At 39.1% G+C, this 21,747-nt stretch overlaps 2 protein-coding genes across 2 annotated transcripts in view; both read right to left on the bottom strand.

The window, feature by feature from the left end:
- Nucleotides 1-8,789, bottom strand: part of cspg4ba (chondroitin sulfate proteoglycan 4ba) — a 28,313-nt gene extending 19,524 nt beyond the window's left edge. Inside the window, exons 1-2 of the mRNA XM_056377005.1 lie at nt 8,453-8,789; nt 2,341-2,504 (exon numbers count right to left, since the gene is read on the bottom strand). Coding sequence (XP_056232980.1) covers nt 2,341-2,504; nt 8,453-8,540 — 252 coding nt within the window. The 5' untranslated portion in view covers nt 8,541-8,789. The remainder of the gene's footprint in view (nt 1-2,340; nt 2,505-8,452) is intronic.
- A 422-nt stretch (nt 8,790-9,211) lies between these two features.
- On the bottom strand, nt 9,212-15,925 carry si:dkey-193c22.1 (uncharacterized protein LOC567837 homolog). Its single transcript, XM_056375319.1, has 9 exons — nt 15,781-15,925; nt 12,726-12,753; nt 12,479-12,628; nt 12,263-12,383; nt 11,850-12,062; nt 11,575-11,658; nt 11,113-11,254; nt 10,657-10,819; nt 9,212-10,523 (listed from the first exon to the last, which is right to left on the bottom strand). Coding segments are annotated over exons 2-9 (1,110 nt in total). The 5' UTR covers nt 12,728-12,753; nt 15,781-15,925; the 3' UTR covers nt 9,212-10,288.
- Nucleotides 15,926-21,747: the final 5,822 nt, after the last annotated feature.

The raw sequence follows: 21,747 nt of genomic DNA, 5'->3' as shown, positions 1-21,747 counted from the left end.
CATGCCATCCTGAGGATGACTTATAATGACTAATCCTTAACTTTTCATTCATTCGGTCATGCTAAACTGGGATGTGAGCACTACACATACTAAACATCATCAAATTAGCATTGTCTCTGTAATCATGTTAGCATGTTGACATGACTGCTGGGCACAAGTACAGCTTCATGGAGTCTCTACCATGGCTATAGAGACTTAGTTAAACATGCATGTACAGGTTGCAACTATTTAGCATGACCATGAAGAAAATATTGTTAATAATTAATTAATTAAATAACATGTATTTATATAGCATTACAAGTGCAAAAATAATAGATAGATTCTTCAAATATTTTGACTGTGTCAGATGAAATAACTGTCTATATAACCTATGAAATTACGACTTATATGAATTAAATGATTAACTGTGGACACCATGACAGCCGGAAAGGGAAACACAAGATTTAGACTGTGTATATTCCATGATGTCACCTGTTATAACAGTGAGCTTTGTCTGTGATTTGAAGCAGGAAGAGGACTCTTATCTCTTTGCCCTCAGCAATGTCTTTAGAGCATCATGTCACCATCTCAAACTAATGCTGCATTTAGATGACAAGCTTGTCAAGGCTTGCCGCTGAGTCCCTGCTATTCATGCACGGGTTTCAGGGAGCAACACTCATGGCTGACTCACATGGAATGAGATCCCAAGCCTGAGGAAAACTTGTGTGGGTGAACAAAAAAATTATTTGGTGACCTGTGACAGTTTAAGGAACAGGGACGAGCCTTTCACTCCTCGTGCTCACTGAAGTACAACAATGCAACACAGTCGTCAGTATGATTTATTCCCGGCAGCACAAGTCTAACACGAATAGAAGCTTAGTCACAAGGATTTCTCGAGTTTGATGCACAAAAGCTACAATGCATATCTCAGGACTTCCTGTACTTCTTATGAATGTGTCTGCATTTCTATTTCAAGGCTGCCTACAGTACATCTGTCCATTCTGTGTGCTGATTAAGCTTGTCAGAGCTGTTACAGGATGTTTAAGAATCAGTGTTTAAGGGACAAAAGTATTTTACCCTTAAATTCTCCCAGCAAAGCTAAATTTCGTAAGTGTTCCCAGGGTTAACACATTTGTCTTTAAATCAGAAGTCGATCACCTGAGGTGTGTACTACACGTCGTGTTTATTTCTATTATATTTATAGCTATAAATGTTGTGGCAGTAGGAGCACTGTTCACAGTTCCACTTGAATTTAACATTAAAGTCGGTTTCTAATTTTGCAGAATTTAAGCTCATTCTGCTGAGGAATTCAGTGCCTTCAGAAATAAGGAGATGCAATCTTACTGTGACCTTCTCATTATTAAATACAACTGGTCACCTCAATTATCCATAATGAAACTATAACAAGGAAATTGATTGGCACATTCTGTATGTTCATTTAAGTAACTTTTTTGTTAAGTAACTAGATTGATTTCAATTTGAACTTCTTAAAATTAACGACATTTTGCTTTCCATTTGACTAAGCTTTAAAGGCTGCACTGTTCATGACCGAAGGGAGCAATCAGTCAACCAAAAATCTGATAATCGATCAGTTGTTTCAGTTATTTTTTCAAGCAAAAATGCCAAACATTCCTTGGTTGCAACTTGATGAAATGTGAGGACTTGGGATTTGGACCGTTACCCTGATGAAAGCCCTGTTATAAAACACATTAGTGAAATGAAAGTGGCGAGAGAACACTCCTACTACTAATTGGACAGAATAAGCAATTTGATGACATCACCTAAGGCACTGAGAAATAGTGACATACATGTTTTCATAATTGGTTGACATTTCATACACTAATTAATTTATAATAATGATTAATCAATAATGAAAATAATCATTAGTTGCACCCCTGTATTACATAGATCATGGAGTGATTACAGCAATAGCAGGCCACCAAGCAGTCCACTGATTAGTTTCACAATGTTTGATAATTCAAGTGATTTGTTGCACAGAGGCAGAGTACAACGCCCTGAGAAATTATCTCACTTATTCCAGTAGATTAAAAACACAGATCTGACTGCTTTCATTATCTCCTGGTTCCTACTGTGACAAGAAGTGACTGGTATGGAGTTAACACTGAGGCTTGTCTGCTTGTGTTACTGTGTTGAGAGACTGACACTGTCAACTGAGATGGAACCATGGCTTACGGTGGTCAGTGTGTGTGTGCGTGTGTGCCTATGTCTATTGTGAGCTCATATGCGGTCGAGCACATACATCTGCGAAGTGTTGTATGCATGTGAATATGTGCGTGCACGTGTGTACTAATGTATGCTTGCACACATATGCTCATGCGCTGGGGCCATAGATGTACCCACCTGCAGGCGACCAGCATGCAGCTCTAGTAGGAAGTAGTCGGTCTGGCCGGCAGCTAGAAACAGCAGGCCATTGGTGCTGGAGGTTCGGAAGCGAATGCGGAGCATGTTATGGTCGGACGACTCTGTTGCTTTGAGCTGTACAAAGCCATCGCCATAGAAGGAAGCTGTAGAAAGAGACATTAGAGAGAGACAGGTTTTTTTTTTTTTTTTAAGGAGACAACAAGAGGGAGATTGTATATGGTTGAATGTGGTGTTGACTGTCTTTTGCAGTTTGTTAAATCAGTGCATCACAATCATTTAAACTGAGCAGAGCTTGAGGGAGATGAGAAACAGAAAGTACAGTAGCAATGACTACAGCAAACACAGAGCAAGTCAAGTCAAGCATTGTGGTCTTAATATAGCCAACATGTGACATTTAGATATAAAAGCCAGGCTAATTATCATCCTGGTTGTTCTTTACAAGTGGAGCAGAGCCTGTGTGAAGTGGGAAGCACGTGTGAGCGCGCGCACACACACACACACACACACACACACACACACACACACACACACACACACACACACACACACACACACACACACACACTGTCCACAAGTTATAACACACCTTATTTAAAGAGTGCTTGTAAGATTCTTTGGATCTGCTTAGCTCAGCCTTCCTGGTGGGCAGGCTGTGTTTGGACTCTATATGCTCAATCATAATGATTTACATGCAGTCAAGTATGACAAGAGTACAATTATGAGTTTTAAAGCGTTACCTATAGAATAATAACTACCTTCAGGATGAAACTTTACTCCTGCATGTAATCCTTGCAGCAGAATTGCAGATTTATATCTCTGCTCTTTTATAGCTTTAGGAGCAAGTTGTTCATGGACTGTCCAAAACTATAGTAATGACATATACGAATTTTAAAGGAATTTGACTTTAATGCCACAACAGCAGTATCCAAACTGAGGCAGAGGATGAGGAAGTGGCTTGGAGGGAGTCAGACATGTTTGGGCCTGCCCTGCCCTGACAGGAACCTTCAACCTGAACATGAAAGGCTCTGACATCCACACATTGTCTGTGGCCGCGTGTTCCAGAAACAGTGTGGCGGATGGACCCAGCTGTTTCTTCTACCTCACCTCCCTGCCATTTCACATCACCCTGTAATCTAGGCTAACGTGTTCTGAAGCTTTCTCATCTAAGCCCTCATGCCCAGGCATCACCAGTTGAGTTTTTTAATGAGTGTCAGAGTCCCACGCATATTCAAAGGTTAACAAATCTTTGCCTCTGTGAAGAAGCATGTCCATTCCACTTTTGATTTATTTGGAGTTCATCATGACCCAGGGGCAAGAGCAGCTTGCTGCTAATGGCCCAGAGTGACTCACGAGTGAGGCTAGATAAAGTTAATGTGAGTTAATGCATTGTTGTTACTCCTAAAAGGGTTAGTGCACTAATGGGTCGTTTGCTTAATCAAATCCAATCTGTATGGACTATGTAGTATAAATTAAGACAATTAAACCAGTAAAGCATGTAAATTAGCCCTTCAGCCATGTCAGTATACGGTCATCAATCAACAGGAGCTGATTGAGGAGACAAAAATACAACTATACCCCATTTTATTTGTACCAATACTTTAAAAATGGCAGTTTTGTTGACTGTCCACGGCTTGTCAGTAAAGCAGATACACAAAGCAAAAGATAGCATTATTCCTCTTCCATAGCTGCCAGTCAGGGCAAGCCCACAGACCTCACAAAGCCCGTCTGCAAAAGATGATTTAAACCTGCGCAGACCATGGTCGCCAACACAAATCATCTCGCCAACAGACATGTGGAGCTGCTCAAAGAATTCCAAGAGTGACAGGTTAGCGACAGATAACATAATTAAAAAAAGTTACAAAATTACATCGTGCCCATGTATTCAAATACAAGTGAAATGAATGATTTATTTTGTGACGAGCGAGCTTTGACAAGGCAATAAAGTACAATAACTGTTTCATTTGGCTTCATCTTTTTAGCTAACTTACCAATATGGCAAACATCCCCATGTGCAAATGCGACGTTCACACTAGTAGTGTTAACTTTTCCTTGGAAACTGCTAAACATCAGGCGTTCACATCAACACATCAGATCAACAACACCAGATATAAATGATGGATTTACGATAAATCAGTATTGGATAGAAATGCTACAGCAAACACTGTAGTTTTCATCATCTCTCCGGTCACAAATTTGTACAGTTTAGGTTTGGTTCACACGTCTTTAGCTCACTGTTCGTTGATCTCAGCAAACATAGTTTCTCTGAAACTAACAATTTTTTTCATCATCAATTAATATGATGATCATTCCTTTGTTCTTCCATTAATCAGTCCATAAATTGCCACAAAATAGTAAAAAAAATATTGCAAATTTCTCACTATCACAATTTTTTTAATCTCAATGGCCCTCATTTATCAAACGAACGTAGGGCAGAAAACCGTGCGTACGACCGTTTCCACGCAAGCTTCGGAATTTATCAATTTGGAAGTGAGCAGAAGCTAAGATCAGATCTCACGTCAGGTCTGAGCTCGTGTACGCAAATCTGGATTTGCGGTGCAGCACAGCAAAATCTGGCTGAGTCTGAAAATAATTATTAAACAAACCTCAGCTGTCATTAGCATAAACAGTCACATATTTAGAACAGATCAAAACGGATTCTCAAAACGAATAAAACAAGATAAAAAAAAATTGAATTTTAAAAAAGCCCACGTTTTTTACTGATACCACTTTTTTGTACAATAAAACAATATGATAGGCTAAATAGCCTAACATGACATCTAATTATTGCACATTAAAATTTGAAATAATAATAAATACAAGCAGAAATGTGTGTTTGCAAATTAACTCATGGCAAAATTGTGTAATTGTTTTTTGTTTTTTCCGATGGGTATGACACAACTGGAACAACAATTAAAAGCATCTGGTGAGATAATCATTGTTGCACTGTGGTTGGTCAGATGTTTACTCACTCCCTTATTTAAACAGGTGCTTTGACAGTTATCAAATCATAACGATGGCAGATTTACTCATTTTGGAGGAACAATACGCGCGTGCCAGACGTGAGCGCGTTTTCAGAGACCGCAGGGATCTCCAGATTGCTGGGTTTCCAAATTTGGTTGGAGCAATTGATTGCACTCGTGCGTCTGAAGGCGCCGTCCATGAATGATTACGCATTCATCAATCGCAAAAACTACCACTCTATAAATGTACAGGTGTTTTGTGATGCCAAGCTATCACTTTTAAACGTGGTGGCCAGGTGGCCGGGGGACACACGATTCTTTTATTTTTCAAAACAGCTGTGTTGGCGCGCGGCTGCAGGAGGGGGCACTGCAGAGCCAAACTCATCTCCGTTACCCTCTTCCACAGAGCGGTTTTATGAGCTCCTTTGACCCCACTCTTCAGACTGCCAAAAAGCACATCCTTATTTTGCGCCACCTCGGATGTCAGGATGTCGATCTCCATCTCTGAAAAGTTTCGTTTTTTGCCAGTAACGCTTCTCTCCATGTTTGACCTTAGTGGGCGAGGCCTCCGAACCAGGAATATTTAAGGGCGTAACATGTTAATGACGATCGAATTCAGCCGCCGCATTTATCAAGACCCGATCATTCGTACGCTGGGATTGGTCAGATACGAATGTTTCATGAATCACACGTGTATCCTATCGTACGACCAATTCTGCGCTCAGATCTGCGCCTGTTTTCACGCAAGATTGATAAATGAGGGCCAGTGTGATGTCAGTTTGCTGCTACCAGTGAATGTTTGGCATTTTTGATTGAAATATGACTTAAAACGATCAACTGACTATCAAAAAAAGTTGCAGATTAATTTTCTGTCACTTGATTAATTGAGTAATCCTCGCAGCCCTCTAAGTCTCAGTCCTCCTCTGATCTTATCATCAACACGTGGGCACGTCTTTTGATCAAGATCCACTGATTTGTTTATCCCAAATAAACATATTTCTGGTGAGACACACATTTTCCAGCGAACTTCACACGTTACCATCCCATTTCCCCCAAATGAGCTAATAGTGCTGTTTTAGACTAACTCATACACTGAAATATATATTAAGGCCTGTATTATATATATTTGTATATGTCCTAACAAAGGTAGTCCGCTGAAGAAGTACTTTTCAATTTGCAGCAATTTTTGTATGTATTTGTTTTATTGGTGTTGAACTTAATTTACTCATCATTAACTGTCCAGTCTATCCTAAGCGATAACTCTCAGTCTGGTGTAAGGTGCCCGTTAAATTGTTAAATGCAGCTGGAAATAGAGAAAAATTGGCCCACAGGCACAAGCCATCCAGCATTATTTATCCTAATTCTGACCCTGACTCAGACGGAGTGAGTTTATTGTCCTTCCTCATTTATACGTCATTTTCATTCATCTGACTGGCTCTGTGTACAACAGGGAGGAAGCATTTCCAAAAACTAACCAAGAGGAAAGCAAAGACATTTTTCCCCTAAGTTCACTAGGATGGACCGGATGCATGCTCAATTGTATTTTAGAGTCGCAACAATGACGTTCAAGTCATATGATGTCAACAGGGTCAACAGGGTCTTGCGTATAACTTGCGTATAAGCAGCTGGATTCTTGGAAAGCGGTAAAATAGCGATAATGTAAGGGGAGAAAATTTTGGTTGTTTCAGCTGCAGAAACGTAGAAATTTAGGGAGTATGTAAATGAAAGAGCACAGTAGACTGCCAGAAAACAATACCCACCCATAAACACACCTGTGTCCACCTGACTGTGCAGAAACAGGAGGTGTGTGAAGGTTGTTCTGTAATCTACGTGTCTACAGTGGCACTTTCCGTGCGACAGGGACATTTTTTTTTTGGTGAGATTTCACAAAGCGCTCCTTCAACAACAATGCCAGTGACCTTTCAGTGAACACCCGCTTACAGTTAATTTGAGGCCTAATACCAGTGCTTGTCACTGCCTGTGTGCTCAGTTTCTACAACAAATCAGAGATGCAACTTGACTGAAGTGTCTCTTTGTTTTTTTTTCGCGGACTGTCGTGCCATTCTGTTGCTGATGCATTATCAAAACCTGGGACGAGGCTTGTTTCATAATGCGAGGGGAATACAGAGTACGCTCACATCAAGGGACGCATTCAAGTAAAGCAAATGTCTGTACTGTAGTTATATTCATTGAAGGATATGGTCTAGTGTGAGTCATAGTGAAATAATTCCTGATTATCCCCAGGGCCACAGCCTGGATGAATACTGAATATAGATGACACATGGCCAGAATCAAATCAACCAGACAGAATAATAATGCCCACATCTATATAAATAATGTAAATCTGTAAAAACTCACAAAAAAAACCCCATATTTTTCCCTTAGGTCCATCAACAAAGCAATGGATGTCCATTTTCTTGCATTTGTTTGAATGTGTTATTGTCACAGTCAGATATTCTTCCACCACAGTGGGCATCACAGTCCCTGCTGCTGCCTCTAATAAGGTGAGCGCTTACAGTGCACAGCATTATCCTGTGTGTGTGTGCACCATGCATGCACAGATTATAGAAAAACTAATGCAAATCATATGTGGAAGATAAATACTGGAATTATTGGTCGCCTTAGTTTGAAAGAAAAACATGCAAGATCATGCATAAAAATTAATCTCTGTTGTTGCTGGAATGAAAACATTCACATTGACATGCTGTTGTTCAGTTGGGTGTCACACTGAGGTTAACATTTTAAAACCTGTGAACTATTACAGCAACTCAGCAGCATGCACAGAAAACATTTAACAATCCTCTGTAAAGTGATACTAAGCCCGCTTTTGGAGACACGCTCATGATGAAACAGAAATAGTGCTGTAGCCCTCATATGAAGGAAAGAGCAGCCAGTGACGAAAATAAAGTAAGTGATTATGTTTGCTTTGTTACTTCAGTTGTCATAACCTGCAAATCTCAAGTCGCCTTCAGGGAACTATTTCCTCAGTACACTAGAAACACTGGAAGACAGTCATCAGAGTTGAAGCTTGTGGTTGCAGCATTAACATGTCGTCATTGAAAGCACCATCTAATAAGTTTATATCTCGTTTGTTTTCATTGGAAAAAAAAGTCGAAAAGTTGCTTTGTTACCTCCCGACGCCAGCTCGACCAGGAGCGACCACCACAGCAGACCGCTGAGCCACCGCTTCTTCTCGGCGTTGTTCACGGCAGAGTCCATCTTCCTTCTCCCCGGTGGTTCAAACACTAGTTGTTGCTGGACTGCACAGTTACATATTTACAAACCTGTTTTCACTTCTTCTCGCTTCAGTAACGTCAAACACCGCGTGAAGAGCTCAGTTAATCCCCCGATCCGTGACAATGAGTGAGTCTCAAGCAAACCCTCAAATGAACTGAGTTGAAGCACCGATGTGGATCCTCGTCTAACTCCGCCTCGTGTGTGTGTGTGTGTGTGTGTGTGTGTGTGTGTGTGTGTGTGTGTGTGTGTGTGTGTGTGTGTCACATCTCAAAGAAAAAGGCATGTTAATCCCAGTTTTCAAAATAAAAGCCAGAATAAGAAAGGGATAAGCGCTGCAGGCCTGTTTAACCAAACAACACCATGTGGAGGTGTGTGAACAGCTCAAAATCAAGCTGACTTAATTTAACCTTTATCAAATGTCAAAATAAATCCTTACACTGAAAGCGTTATGACTTATTTACTATTTATTGGAAAATAGTATAAATATATTAGTTGATTGTAAAACTAAGAGAAATATTTTTTTGCCTATTGTTACTCAATAACATTTAGTATTTATAAGTTAATAAATGATTTATAACATTATAATGAGTGTATGACAAGATATTATTCATTTATTGTAACTACTATAACTCCTGTGGAGACCCATAAGTGGGAGCTGCTGTATAAACAGATGAATGACAATATAGTAAAACACAGTTGGAATAATACAAAATATGTCTTCATTGGAGGAGTTATAATTGTTGACAAATACTGTACATTGATAAACACTTAAAATAGCTGCTATATTATAATTTGTTATAAACTATTTATTAAATGTTCATATACCACTTCTAAATGCTAAACAGGGGAACTTGAAGTAAAGTGTTACCAAAGAGCATTGCTAATTTTTAATAGGATAAATGTTCTCCTGCATCTCTATGGCAGGCCCTCACCCTTTGGAAAAAAACGATGGTGGTAATGATAAAGGTAGAGGGACACTTTCAATAGAGGCAAATTATATGCTTCTATATATATTCTATGGTACAGTACGTATAGCTCACATAAAAAGATCCAGGCTTACCTTAATAAGCTGGAGAGCAGCAATAATACAATACAATCTCTCAGGAAAATTATGAATATCATAATCTCCAACTATGGCCCAGTCCATGCAGCAGTACCCAAAGCAGTTAAACATACATTTTGGAGCAATAAGAATTTTGTTGATTGTTTTTATACTGGTACTTGATTGTTGCTGCTTGGCACAAAATGTGATAGTTTGCGTGATGTGTGTGTCTGAGAGATCTGAAGGCAAAACAAAAGGTTCCTTCAAGTAGGTTTAATATGTCTGTTGTTACAGTGCATCACGGAAATGTTTCATTTGATAAAAAACAAACAGGATTATGAATCAAAATGTTGCCACTTCAGTAAAACATAATTTCAATACTGTGTAGTGGTGTGCTTTTCTATGTTTTTCATAGTACTGTTATTGCTTCATTGTTGATTTCGCTTCAGATTCACTTAATTCACTGTACTGCAATCTGTTATCCAGACCACAGTCCAATCACTTCAAATATAATCAGAGAGCTGGTCAAAATGTACATCATTATCATGGAATCACAACACAAATGAATCAAGTTAAATCATGGAAATTATTTGTTTTGAGGTATTAGAGCAGATACTGTAAACAAAGTAAGTGTATGGCACAATCAGTAAATATGGAAGTGACTGATGTTGTCCTGATGACTGGGATGTCAGCAGGTTTCCAGAAGTTTTCTGAACTCCTGTTTGATGCAGCTGTAGATGGGATGGTAGAAGCGCCTGTCTGACGCCATGAGGTCAGTGACGATCTCCGTGTGGTCGACTCTTGGCAGCAGGTAAAGCGACACCTTCACGGAGAGCGAGTTGAGAAGCTCAGAGAACTTTGTGGAAGATTCAACAGGAACGATGATGTCAGTGGTCCCATGGAGCAAAGCGAACGGAGGCACTCTGTCACCCAGAAATGAAATTTAAAAAAGATGCCCGTCAGTCAAAAATGCTCATATTTGTATTTCAAATAAATTAAAGATGCAATAGATTTAAACATCAGTGTTGTTAAAGCTAATATAACCTTTTGTCTCACCTGTTCAGTTTGTCCTGGCTGAGTTTCTCCAGTAAATGTGTTGGTGAATAGTACGGAAAGTTTTCCACTCCATTCATGGCTTTGTGCATGGTGGACACGTACTCAACTGCTCGCTTTTGCTCATGCTCATAATGGTCCATGATGTTGTAGACACCACTCAGACCTGTCCAGGAAATATCAGAGATTAACCAACTCACACAAAATCCTGGCAATCAACTGTATGAAAATATGAAGGAGGCAGTTCTACTGATACCTCTGAAGAGACAGTTCTACTTTTTTGTTTGAAGAACTTCACTGCCCTCAGTTCATAGCAAAGACAATGAAAACATGAACAATTCAGAAGCCACTAATTTATCTTTGTGGCTCACACATTTATTTAAGTTGGGTTTTCATTAGCACGAAATATGGCTGCGACCGTGACTGAAACTCTGTGATGCACAGCGCAGTTATCCTTACCAATAACTCCCTTTGTCGCCTGGGTAATGTCCCGCTGTTTACTGGCCTCTATGAAAAGCTCCTCTCTCGTGTCAATGAGAAACAGCGTGGTCAAAGCACACAAATGTGCACCTGCTGAATGGCCAATTAACACAATGTTGTCCTATAAAAGACAGACAAACAAGACAACAACATGAGCCGTCTTAAAGCAAAAATAAAAAATTATCATTACTGTACAATATTTTATGTGTTTACAAATTAGAAACAGATCAGAGCTAATCAAACCAGTGAAATTATTTTCTTCTATTCTCTGCATTAAAAAGGATCATCATAAATTGGAAGTGGATTTAGGCTTTATATGATTTCATGAAACCTTTTAAAAGATTTCTTTCTTTCGGGAGTTTATAATAACTGGTCAATTTTTGCCAATATAATCTGATAGTTTTACTCAATTTCCAGGGAATACTTCAAGATATTTCTTACTTTGTCAAAGTTGAACTTCTGTCCACTCTCTTGGGCCCAAACCAAGCAGTCAGCAATATCTTGGACCATCCCTAAAACGTTCCCCTGGCGATCAGATGAAACCCGCAGTCAGCTCAGATACCACAGTGACATTTATAATTACATTTCTTATCTGCCGTTTGGGTTACCGCAGTATAATTCTCAGAAGTACTGTTCATATTCCAGTCACTCTCACTGTCCACATGTGCTAGAAATCTTTAACCGGAATGTCATTAGGACAACTGTATTTTTCTGACCTTCGGATAGGTGCAGTAATCAGGACAAACGACGGCTGCACCCAGCTCTTCAGCCATTTGCCTGGCCAGCAGACAGTAAATGGATCTTTCTCCAGAGCCCCATGCACCGCCATAGATGAAAACCACCAGTGGTGCAGGCGCATCTTCCTTCTTCTCCATGTTTGGAGGGTGGTACAAGTCTAGCTTGTTGCCTCGGCGGCCAAATGTGATCGCCTTTGGGGCGTCCAGACACACAAAACTTTTGGTATTACATAGTACATTTTTCAATCAAGTGGTGAAACTGAGACAAATGTAACTGTTATTATTTTAGGTATCTAGAGAAATGTCTGGTCCCTTTCATGCAAAGGCACATATACACATAAACTCACAGATAAAACAACCACACTTTCCTTTCTAGCTTCTCCTGAACTCACCTTCTCATAATGCTTACGGTTTTCGTCATTCTTGTACCATGACTTCCACTGAAAGTAAAGTCTCCCATACTGCAGATATTTGAGAGTTTCCAGCACAGCTCTGGTCAAACAGTATATTCGCCTGATGGAGAAGCCAAAAAAAAAAATGAGTAAAAAAACAGAACAAAACTATATTCTGTGGGACAAAGACCAGATCTGAGGCATTTTACAAGTTACCTTGGTTTTAGAGCTTCTATGTACTTCTTATATCCAGGCTTATTGGGCCATCCGTAAATCCACTGGGCAGCTAGAGAGATGGAGTATGGGAGACCCACCAACAGGGCACCCACTGTCATGGGCAGTGACATGTGACATTTTAACCCTGACCTTTAAAAGTAAAACATGTATATATTAAAAGATATTTCTCTTTCAAAAGTAATGTCACTCATTGCTCTTCGAAATGTTGTATTTGAAAGGCTCTTACATGTTGTGCTTCAATCTGTCTGGCTCACCTACAAAGGACAAGGAATGTAAGTCACAGGAAAACACACTGTTTGTTTTACTGTTATCAGGTTGTGTAAAACGATAATGCATCCCAACCAAGGTGTATGCTGTGTTGCTCTTTAATAAGGCACCCTTTGTAAACAGTTTCAGTTGTAACTATTGATTTAATTAATGTTTAGTAAATTATTTACTAAGGCTTCATAGATCAGCTATTAACAAATACAATTTCTGCATCACAGGTTGTGTTCATCATCATCCTCCGGCTTTTTAGCTCGTGTTCACCAGGTAAAAGCTGCAACAGATTGTTTTGTTTGACCCCTGAACATTTAGAGGAGTGCTTCAGAGCATCTGCACAAAAATCTTATAATTACTTTAATAATAATAAGTTAGTGCTGTTTACAAGTAAAGATTTAATGGATGGAACTTCTTTCTTATTCATAGTTACAGATGAATTACTAAGTTTTTCTGGTGGCTTTAGAGAGTGAAACACCTGTGACTCTAATTATTTGACTCTTTATTATTACTGACTCATTAACATTAGTAACAGCTTGATTAATGGCTATTTGGAAACTAATTAAAGACAATTGTTATCCTTAATTAATAACTTAATGACTCACCAGGCAGTAATTGATGACTTATGGCTTATCTATAGGGTATTAATACAAATTGTATTATTATTGTTGCTGTTGTTATTATTAATAATAATAATAATAATAATAATAATAATAATACATTTTATTTACAGTACAAACAGTAAAATAAATAGAATGGCAAGAATGAGGCATTTGATACAAAATAAATTAGAAGAAATATAATTGCATACAGTAAATATGATTGCGTTGGATGCTACGGTTAGAGTTAAACACAATAGGTAAGTTTGAAGAGGCATGTTTTAAGGTGGGATATGAAGGTAGAAAGAGAATCGATATTACAGATGTCTTGTGAAAGTGAGTTGCAAAATTGAGGGGCTGAAGGCTGAAGGCTCTAAACCCCATGGTAGTCAGACGGGCCGGAGGTACAGTGAGATTAATGGAAGAGGAAGATCTAAGAGTACAGGCAGGTGTGCAGATATGGAGTAGATCAGAGAGATACAGAGGTGGTTGGATCTGAAGTGACTTGAAAGTGAGAGGAAGATCCTGAAATCAATATGGTGTTTAAGAGGGAGCCAGTGCAGCTGCTGGAGGACAGGAGTAATATGTTCATTTGAAGGGGTTCTGGTAACGATACAGGTGCTGCATTCTGAACAAGTTGAAGTTTATGGAGAAGTTTGTGAGGAAGACCAGCGAGGATAGAGTTACAGTAATCAATGTGAGATGCAACTAAAGTGTGTACAAGAATAGCAGTGCTATGGCCTGGGTGAGGTTATTGATATGTGCAAATCATATAAACCATTAATAAAGAAATGAGTTACAACTTATAAACTCTTGGTACCCAGTTTTCTTTACATGTATACCAGGGTGCCCTCTAGTGAGCCTTTACACAATAACAATGAGAGCTTCATCAGTGCTGCTTAGACTCTGCTAAAGAATCACACAAAAATCACATGACCCTTTGCTGAGGGGCTACTTACATTACACAGGGTTTCTGCAGAGTATTGCACAGAATGATTGTTGATGAGAGAAAACCATTAGGGACAATATGGCCTACAATTATTTATTAACTATATTAATCTATAGACAATTATATCACATTTTTGTCATTACCTCGCAGCCTCAAGCCTCTGTAAGAATTGCCTGTTAATACCGAGTAACAGGAAGAAGTAAAACGACCACAAAGGAGAGGCAAATCGACTACAAACAATGAAGCTCCTACAGTGCATTCAGAAAGTATTCAGACCCTTTCACTTTTTTCACAATGTTGCAGCTTCATGCTAAAATTGTTTACATCCATTTTTTCCCTCATCAATCTCCCCTCAATACCCCATAATGCCAAAGCAACAACAGAATTTTAGACATTTTTGCAAATTTATTAAAAATGAAAAACTGAAATATCACATTGTCATAAGTATTCAGACCCTTTACTCAGTACTTAGTTGAAACTAAATTCTTCTTGGGTGGTGCGACAAGGTTTGCACACCTGGATTTAGGGATTTCTGCCATTCTTCTCTGCAGATCATCTCAAGCTCTGTCAGGTTTAATGGGGACCGCCAGTGGACAGACATTTTCAGGTGTCTCAAAAGATGTTCGATTGGGTTCAAGTCAGGGCTATGGCTTGTCCCTAAAAGCCACTTCTACTTAGGGTCATTGTTGTGTTGGAAGGTGAACCTTCAACCCAGTCTGAGGTCCCTAGCGCTCTGGACCAGGTTTTCATATAGGATAACTCTGTACTTTACTCTGTTAATTTTTCCCTCAACCATGATCTTTGCTGCTGAATAATCACCCCACAGCATGAGGCTGCCACCACCATGCTTCACTGATATGCTTCACTGGTGGGAAGGTATTGGGCAGGTGATGAGCAGTGCAGTGCCAAATATGGTGTAGAAACATCTCAAAAATGATGAAAATGGGAGGCACGTGAGCTAAGTTTCAAGTGTCTGAATACTTCTGTCAATGTGATATTTCAGGTTTTCCTTTTGAATAAATTAATGTTAAATTAATGTTATGTTGTTGTTTCTTAAAATTTTAATTAAATTTGACACTTGCTCATTAGGGGTCAACTGTCTTCCTAGTTATGTTACTGTCTAAAGCAGGTAATAATAAATATTCAAACCATTTATAAATGGACAGAAAGACTTTATAATAGGCTACATTCTAAGGCCTGTTTTGAGGGAATCGCATTACAGTTGTTTCAGACTTCAAGACTGGTTACATCCTAAAATAATGATGGTTAGGTAATAGCTACAGGAAGGCTACATTTACATCAAAGCAAACATGATGTGGTATCAGCTTTTTACAATGTCTTTATGAAGTTAGTAAGACCACTCTCTAAATTTCAAACACTGACACTAGCTTAGCAGCTTTGTAGTGTTTGCTAAACAGTGATGCCTCGGAAAACAACGGGAATATCATGAATACCGGAAACCAATGTAAACATACCAAAATGTGATCATATAGAGCGCTTTATGTCGAAGCCCATGTCCCGGGTTAATGTGGTTTGTTATTAAATTCGTTGTGTCGGAGAGAAGTAGCGATGCCGTGGATGAACCTCTGTCTGTCCTTCAGAAAACCGGTGTTATGTCTGGCAGACACAAACAAAGATGAAAAAGGCTCAACGAGAGAGAAATCCTCCTCAACTTCCGTGTTGGCAATGACAACTAGAGTTGGGCTATTGTTAAATCTACGAGGCAAAGGTTTTGATGTAGTGGGCATGGCGGACAGATGACCGATTTCTATCTTGAAACAATCAACATCTCCTCTCTGATACTCCGGAAATACATAAATACAGAGGAGCTCCACCCGTCACCATGAAATGTTTTGTGTTTTGCTTGGAAAATGACTCAAACCATTATTAAAATAGTTGCCAATTATTATTTTTCAGGCAATGGATTAATCACTTAATTGACTAATCATTTCGGCTCTATTAGTATATATACATTAGATTAGGTTCAGTAGTTTATTTCATAACAAAACTTGCTGCCAAATATATGTTGGAGAAATTGCAGTATTCTCCTCTGAAGTGAAATTAAGTAGAAGTATGAAGTAGCATGAATAGAAAATACTCAATTAAAGTAAAAGTACCTCAAATTTTTACTTAACAATTATGTATGTACTCAGTTACCACTGGTTGTTTGTATGGTTTATTGGTGGTGATCTCATGTTTTTATATATATATATATATATATATATATATATATATGAATGATAGTATAGTATAATTCAAGCCTGGAAACTTGCAGGAGGACCTTGATTTAGGATTTATTTGTTTTGTGATGTTTATTGAGGCTCTGAGTTTAGGTGACATTTATGTCAAATTTGTCAAAAGCACGGGACTGTGTGAAATGTGGTTGAAATCCATATAGAGTGAATAAAGGTAAAGGTGAAACTATGTTATTCTGAGGGACCTTGGAGCTCACAGGTACCTTCTTCGAGGTGCACTAATTTACAGTAATTAAAAATATCAAGCATTGATTGATAAACATCACAAATACTAAACATCATCATGCAATTGCATTTTGTCAACATTCATCCAACACTGAAGTTTAATCCCTGGCTGTTTCCACACACAACTGGTCACTTATGTAATCCCCCAACCTCTTACCTTACCAGTGACTGAAATACTAAATTATCTTGTGATTTTCCACATAGCATTGGGCAAGTTCTGAGGTCCACTGCTCAGGTCAATTTCTGTTTATTAGTGGACACTCCATAGTTCATAGACATATGAGACTCACAATTCAAAATTCAATATGGCGATACTGTATCACTGCGGATGGCTTCAGTTCTGCTTAAAACACAGAAACCACAGATGTTTTCATTCTGTTTCTTACTTGGCTACTGTTAATCCTTCCACTCTTATTAAAAGTCAGTCATAAAATCATTCGTACATTTTCAGGTCAAGTTACACATCGTCACCTCAACACATTTCAGACACAAGGACCCATGTTATACAGTTCAACATTTGACAAACATTTTCATAAGAGAGTCTGAAAAGCTTTTCATAATGACACTGGCTTCAATATGTGTGAGTGTAAATGTTGATAGTTTTCTATTTGATTGAATTGAATGAATTAATATCAATTTATCTATAGGAGCAAACAGCTACAATGTCAGCTGTTTTTTTAGAAAATAATGCATTTGTTTTCTCAGAAATCCAGCATTAGGTTAGACTAAGATATCATTTTTGTCTTTCATCTGTCTTTCTTACAAAAAGTATTTTATTTTACAGACCAATGAATCACTCTTTGTATGATTCTCATATAGCAGTAAAGACAGATGTTATACGTACACCCCTATTAAAACACATAGACTGTGAATCCAGTTTTCCTGTCACTGTAGTTTAGTAATTCATTTCTCAATAAATTTGGTCTTATTGATTTCTGTCACTGAATGACCTTTGTTTTATGCAATGATGTTTTCACAGATTTCACAATTGCTTCCAGTGAAAACTTGAAAAATAGAGCTACTACTAAGAGCAGCTTCCGCCTTTAAGATTTACTGGAAGTGTATTTATTTTCACAAAATGAACAGTCATCAGATTAAATATCCATTTGATACATGGAATTTAAATTCGGATTACTGAATCTTGTTTAAAAGCCTGAAACATCCAGCAGTCATGGGACACAAATATTTCTACAAAATGTATTTGTTAATATTGTTGATGACTGTAGAGAGCGGGGTAATAGTTTGTAATCTGCAAATCTCTACAAATCAGTCCCCCTTCGTGTTTCAGTAAGCCAATGGATTACTTTGATTGAAGGAGGTAATCGTGACCAGTAAGTTATTCATGTGCTCCTGCTCAGGATTAATGTCAGCACAGAAAGTGGCACTGCCAGCACATGTCCACTAGAGGGAAGAAGAACTCTGTCACTTGCTTCTGAATTGTAGTTTGATTGAGACGTGAACGTCTCAAAGGAGACTAAGCACAAGACAAACAGTGATTGAAAATATAAGATGTATAACAGTTAATGTTTGCTTAACGCTGAGTCACACACTGGCCTACAGCTCAATGTGTGTGTGTCCTCAAAGTTGGAAATATTTTAAATGGTTTTGCAAGTTTGAGCCCATTAACTACTCTACATCACAGTTATGTTGTATTATGGGGTGTTATATAAGTCAGGTCTTTGTGAGGTCATTATCATGCTGTATTTGAGTTGACACGAAAGCAGCAGCTGTTTTAGGATATACTTTAAAAAATGGTTTGCAGTAATTATTAAGCATTTGTGATGTGTAGAAAATTGGCTAAAATCTCTCATATGTTCCTTTATGGTATTATCCATAAACAATGTTATTCAATAGAAATATTGTTTCTACATAGATATCCAATTATGACACCTCTGTGCCTTATTAATGCTGACCTCACACTAAATCATTCTCTGTAAATTAATAGAGGGTAGTGCAGTTGTGAACAGAGGGTTCATTGGCCATGACCACGGAAAACCTTGGATTCAACATTGCAAATTCATGGAAAGCAGAGCAGCATACGAGCGCTGACCAGCCCAAGGGTTATTGTTATGGTTGGCCCCACAGAGCGGAGCCTCCAGCCCTGAGTGGGTGTGTGGTTGCTCCTCCATCTGCCACGATGTGGGGAGCCCCAGGTGCTTTTTCTGAAGCCACAGTGGAAACGGAGCCGTCCAGTGAGTGCAAACTCAGGCATTCAGCTGGTAGTATGAGCAGAGTCAGCCCGTTTCTGAACGCTGTGGTAAAAATTCACAGTGCCTGTTTAAGAACGATATTATCCTTATGGGAATTATTGTATGCATAGTGGTATTAAGATAATAACAATTGACGTACACAAAGTCTGTGTTGTGTGTAGGCGTAGAGGAGCCTCAGTGACCATTTGATCACGAAACACTGTGCTCTTTGTGCTTCACAGTTTCAAAAGTAATTTTATAATGTAGTCAAGTGTGAAATAATAAGAATAAATAGACTGTAAAACACCTATGTTCAGCATGTTCCTTCAGGCCTTTATTAAAGGAGAGTGTGCAAATCACAGATGTCAAGATGACATGGTCATGCTCAACCATGCGTTTTTTTTTTTTTTTTTTCTTTGCTCTCTGAGCCTTTCAGATCTAATCAGAGCTCAGTGATTCCTTGAAGCACAATGAACCATCACACTACGTGTCTTTCAACAAGGAAAGCCCAGCCTCACACATCCGTAGCAGCAAACAACTGTCCAGGAGCAAGAATGAATCACTACCAGCTGTTTTGTTGCTACTCTGTAGCAGCACCAACACTCTGCTCCACCAGGATTCAGGTCACATGCAAAGATTAGTTCAGGTTTTTCAGAAAATTTTTTATTATGGACAAAACCAAGGTTTTTGTTCCAATATTTATAGTCAGACATAAGTTGTTATGTCTGTCTCTTATCAGTGCAGCCATCAGGTGTCAGGATGTTCAGTTTTTAAGTGCCCTACTTCAGGTTGCACAACACGCAGTATTATTGAGTTTGGTATTTAGGGAGACCTTGAAGTACAAATATTTGAAGTACATTTTTAGCTAATGTTTAATCACTTGCCTCAAGTGGAATTTTATGAAAAAAGCCAGATTTCAAGAGAATCAGAAAAATATCTGTGCCTGTAAAATTACAAGGTGTGAGCAACTTATTATGGTGACAGGTGGCAAACCTGCTCTTGGTCAACTGGAGAGGCTGGTGTTACTGGTTGTCCCTTTGAAATGAGATCGCTCATTCTCTTTTGCACATTCAGCCCTGACACAATTGTGCTTTTGTAGTCTGCTGCTATTCAAAACTTGGAATTTAAATATAAAAAAAATCTAGTTCACCCAGATTTTTTAATACCAGCCATTTGCTGGTATCATGTTTTGTAACTGACTTACAAAATACTTTTCTCATTGAAAGAAAGTATTAAATTCTTCACACCAGTGTTTTTCAGTAAATAAGAAACACCTCAGTGGCTTCATTTGAACCATTTTCATATTTTACTGGGAAATCTAGTTTTGATGGTATATCTCCATCAGGCTGGCTCATCCTGCTTTCCTTCCGGTGAGTCATTGTGGGCGTTTCACAGAAAACAGAAGCTTCCGTCATGTTTTCAGAGTCGTTCACCTTTGGGAGAAAAAAAAGAAAGCAGAGGGAGTGCCGGAAGGATTACCGAGATGAGTCACACTTAAAATACACGGCAAAAAACATTTTCTTTCAATATCTGGGTCCTGAAATATGAAAATGTCTTTGTATGAAACTCTTTGAAGTGTGCAATTAATGACATTTCAGTACATAAACACTGAAGAATTTTTTATTCAACTCAAACAAAATTGGTCCTTAATCTTTGATAGATTATAATTGAAAAACTGTAAATAGCAGGAGGGACAGAGTATTGAGTGTATGTCTTGTTCCAAGTATTGGGCTTGTACAGATATCAACTTGTGTCTGTTTGTATCTTAGCAGTTGCACGTGTGTTTGCAGGTATAAATGTGTATAGACTGGCCTGTTTACTTCCCTCCTGTGAACCCCCACTGTGACCCAGTCCCCAGAGCTCCTAACTGATGCATGGCACTGAGCCAGGACCCAAACATGCTGCTTCTGTGTTTTTTCCCCCTACTTTCCCTTCTATCCGCTGTGCCGCACAACCCCAACTCAGCCAGAGTCACAGAGGAATCCTGCTCTCTGTGGGCTCGGGACCTCAGGACACAGAGCCATCTTTTCACAGGGCCTTCACAAACACACCAGGCCCAGAAAGAACCTCCCTTTGACAGGGGGGAACCATGGAAACTGGCACCGACCACAGGGCCCAGTTTCTAGGTATCCCAGTGCCCGGAATCACGCCCGGAGTCCCGCAGTCGCCAGAAGAGTAGCGAGGACAGAGGTGTTGGCGTTCAGAGGGTGATGCGGTTTTTCATGGGGCCTTCTGATTGATTGGAGAGAAACAGTGCGGCCATTCTTGTCAGATGCACCGGATGAATGCTAACAAGCCTGTGAGGATGCTCCAGAGTGCATTCTTTTGGGGTGAAAAAAAGAGTAGAGAGGTTTGGAAAGATAAGGCAGTTGAAGGGGAAACTGACTAAGCAAATAAATGATAAGTAGGTGTGCACGTGTGTACGTGCGTGCACAGGTTGAGGGGGTTCAGTGGTACCTCGCTGCAACAGTTTCGTCTTTATATAGTCCAAGCTCTTTGCAGAGAGCGAGGAGTCAAGTTTCCGTGCGTCATGTCTGTTTCCAGCACTGACTGAGTCAACAGAAGGTAAGAGCTTCCCTCCACTGAGGAGCTCACAAAAACTCACGAATATTTAGAACCTGACCTGACTGATCACCTCATTGAGCAATGAGAGAGAAAAAAATAAAACACGCACGCATGCAGGGATGTGTTACCTAACAGCCATGCCCCACACAAAGCTGTGTGCAAGTCGTTATCACATGAAAACATCCCTGTTCAGCAATGCCGCAGAGCA

The sequence above is a fragment of the Seriola aureovittata genome, chromosome 5 (genome assembly GCF_021018895.1).
Source record: "Seriola aureovittata isolate HTS-2021-v1 ecotype China chromosome 5, ASM2101889v1, whole genome shotgun sequence".
NCBI lineage: Eukaryota > Metazoa > Chordata > Actinopteri > Carangiformes > Carangidae > Seriola > Seriola aureovittata.
Note: the sequence above shows the minus strand (reverse complement) of the source record. Positions and strands in the feature narration are given on the sequence as shown.

Coding starts and splice junctions, on each gene's coding strand:
- si:dkey-193c22.1 (XM_056375319.1), bottom strand. Junction 11,659..11,849: donor ATTACTGCACCTATCCGAAG/GTCAGAAAAATA, acceptor TCTGATCGCCAG/GGGAACGTTTTAGGGATGGT. Junction 11,255..11,574: donor AGAAGTTCAACTTTGACAAA/GTAAGAAATATC, acceptor TGTCTTTTATAG/GACAACATTGTGTTAATTGG.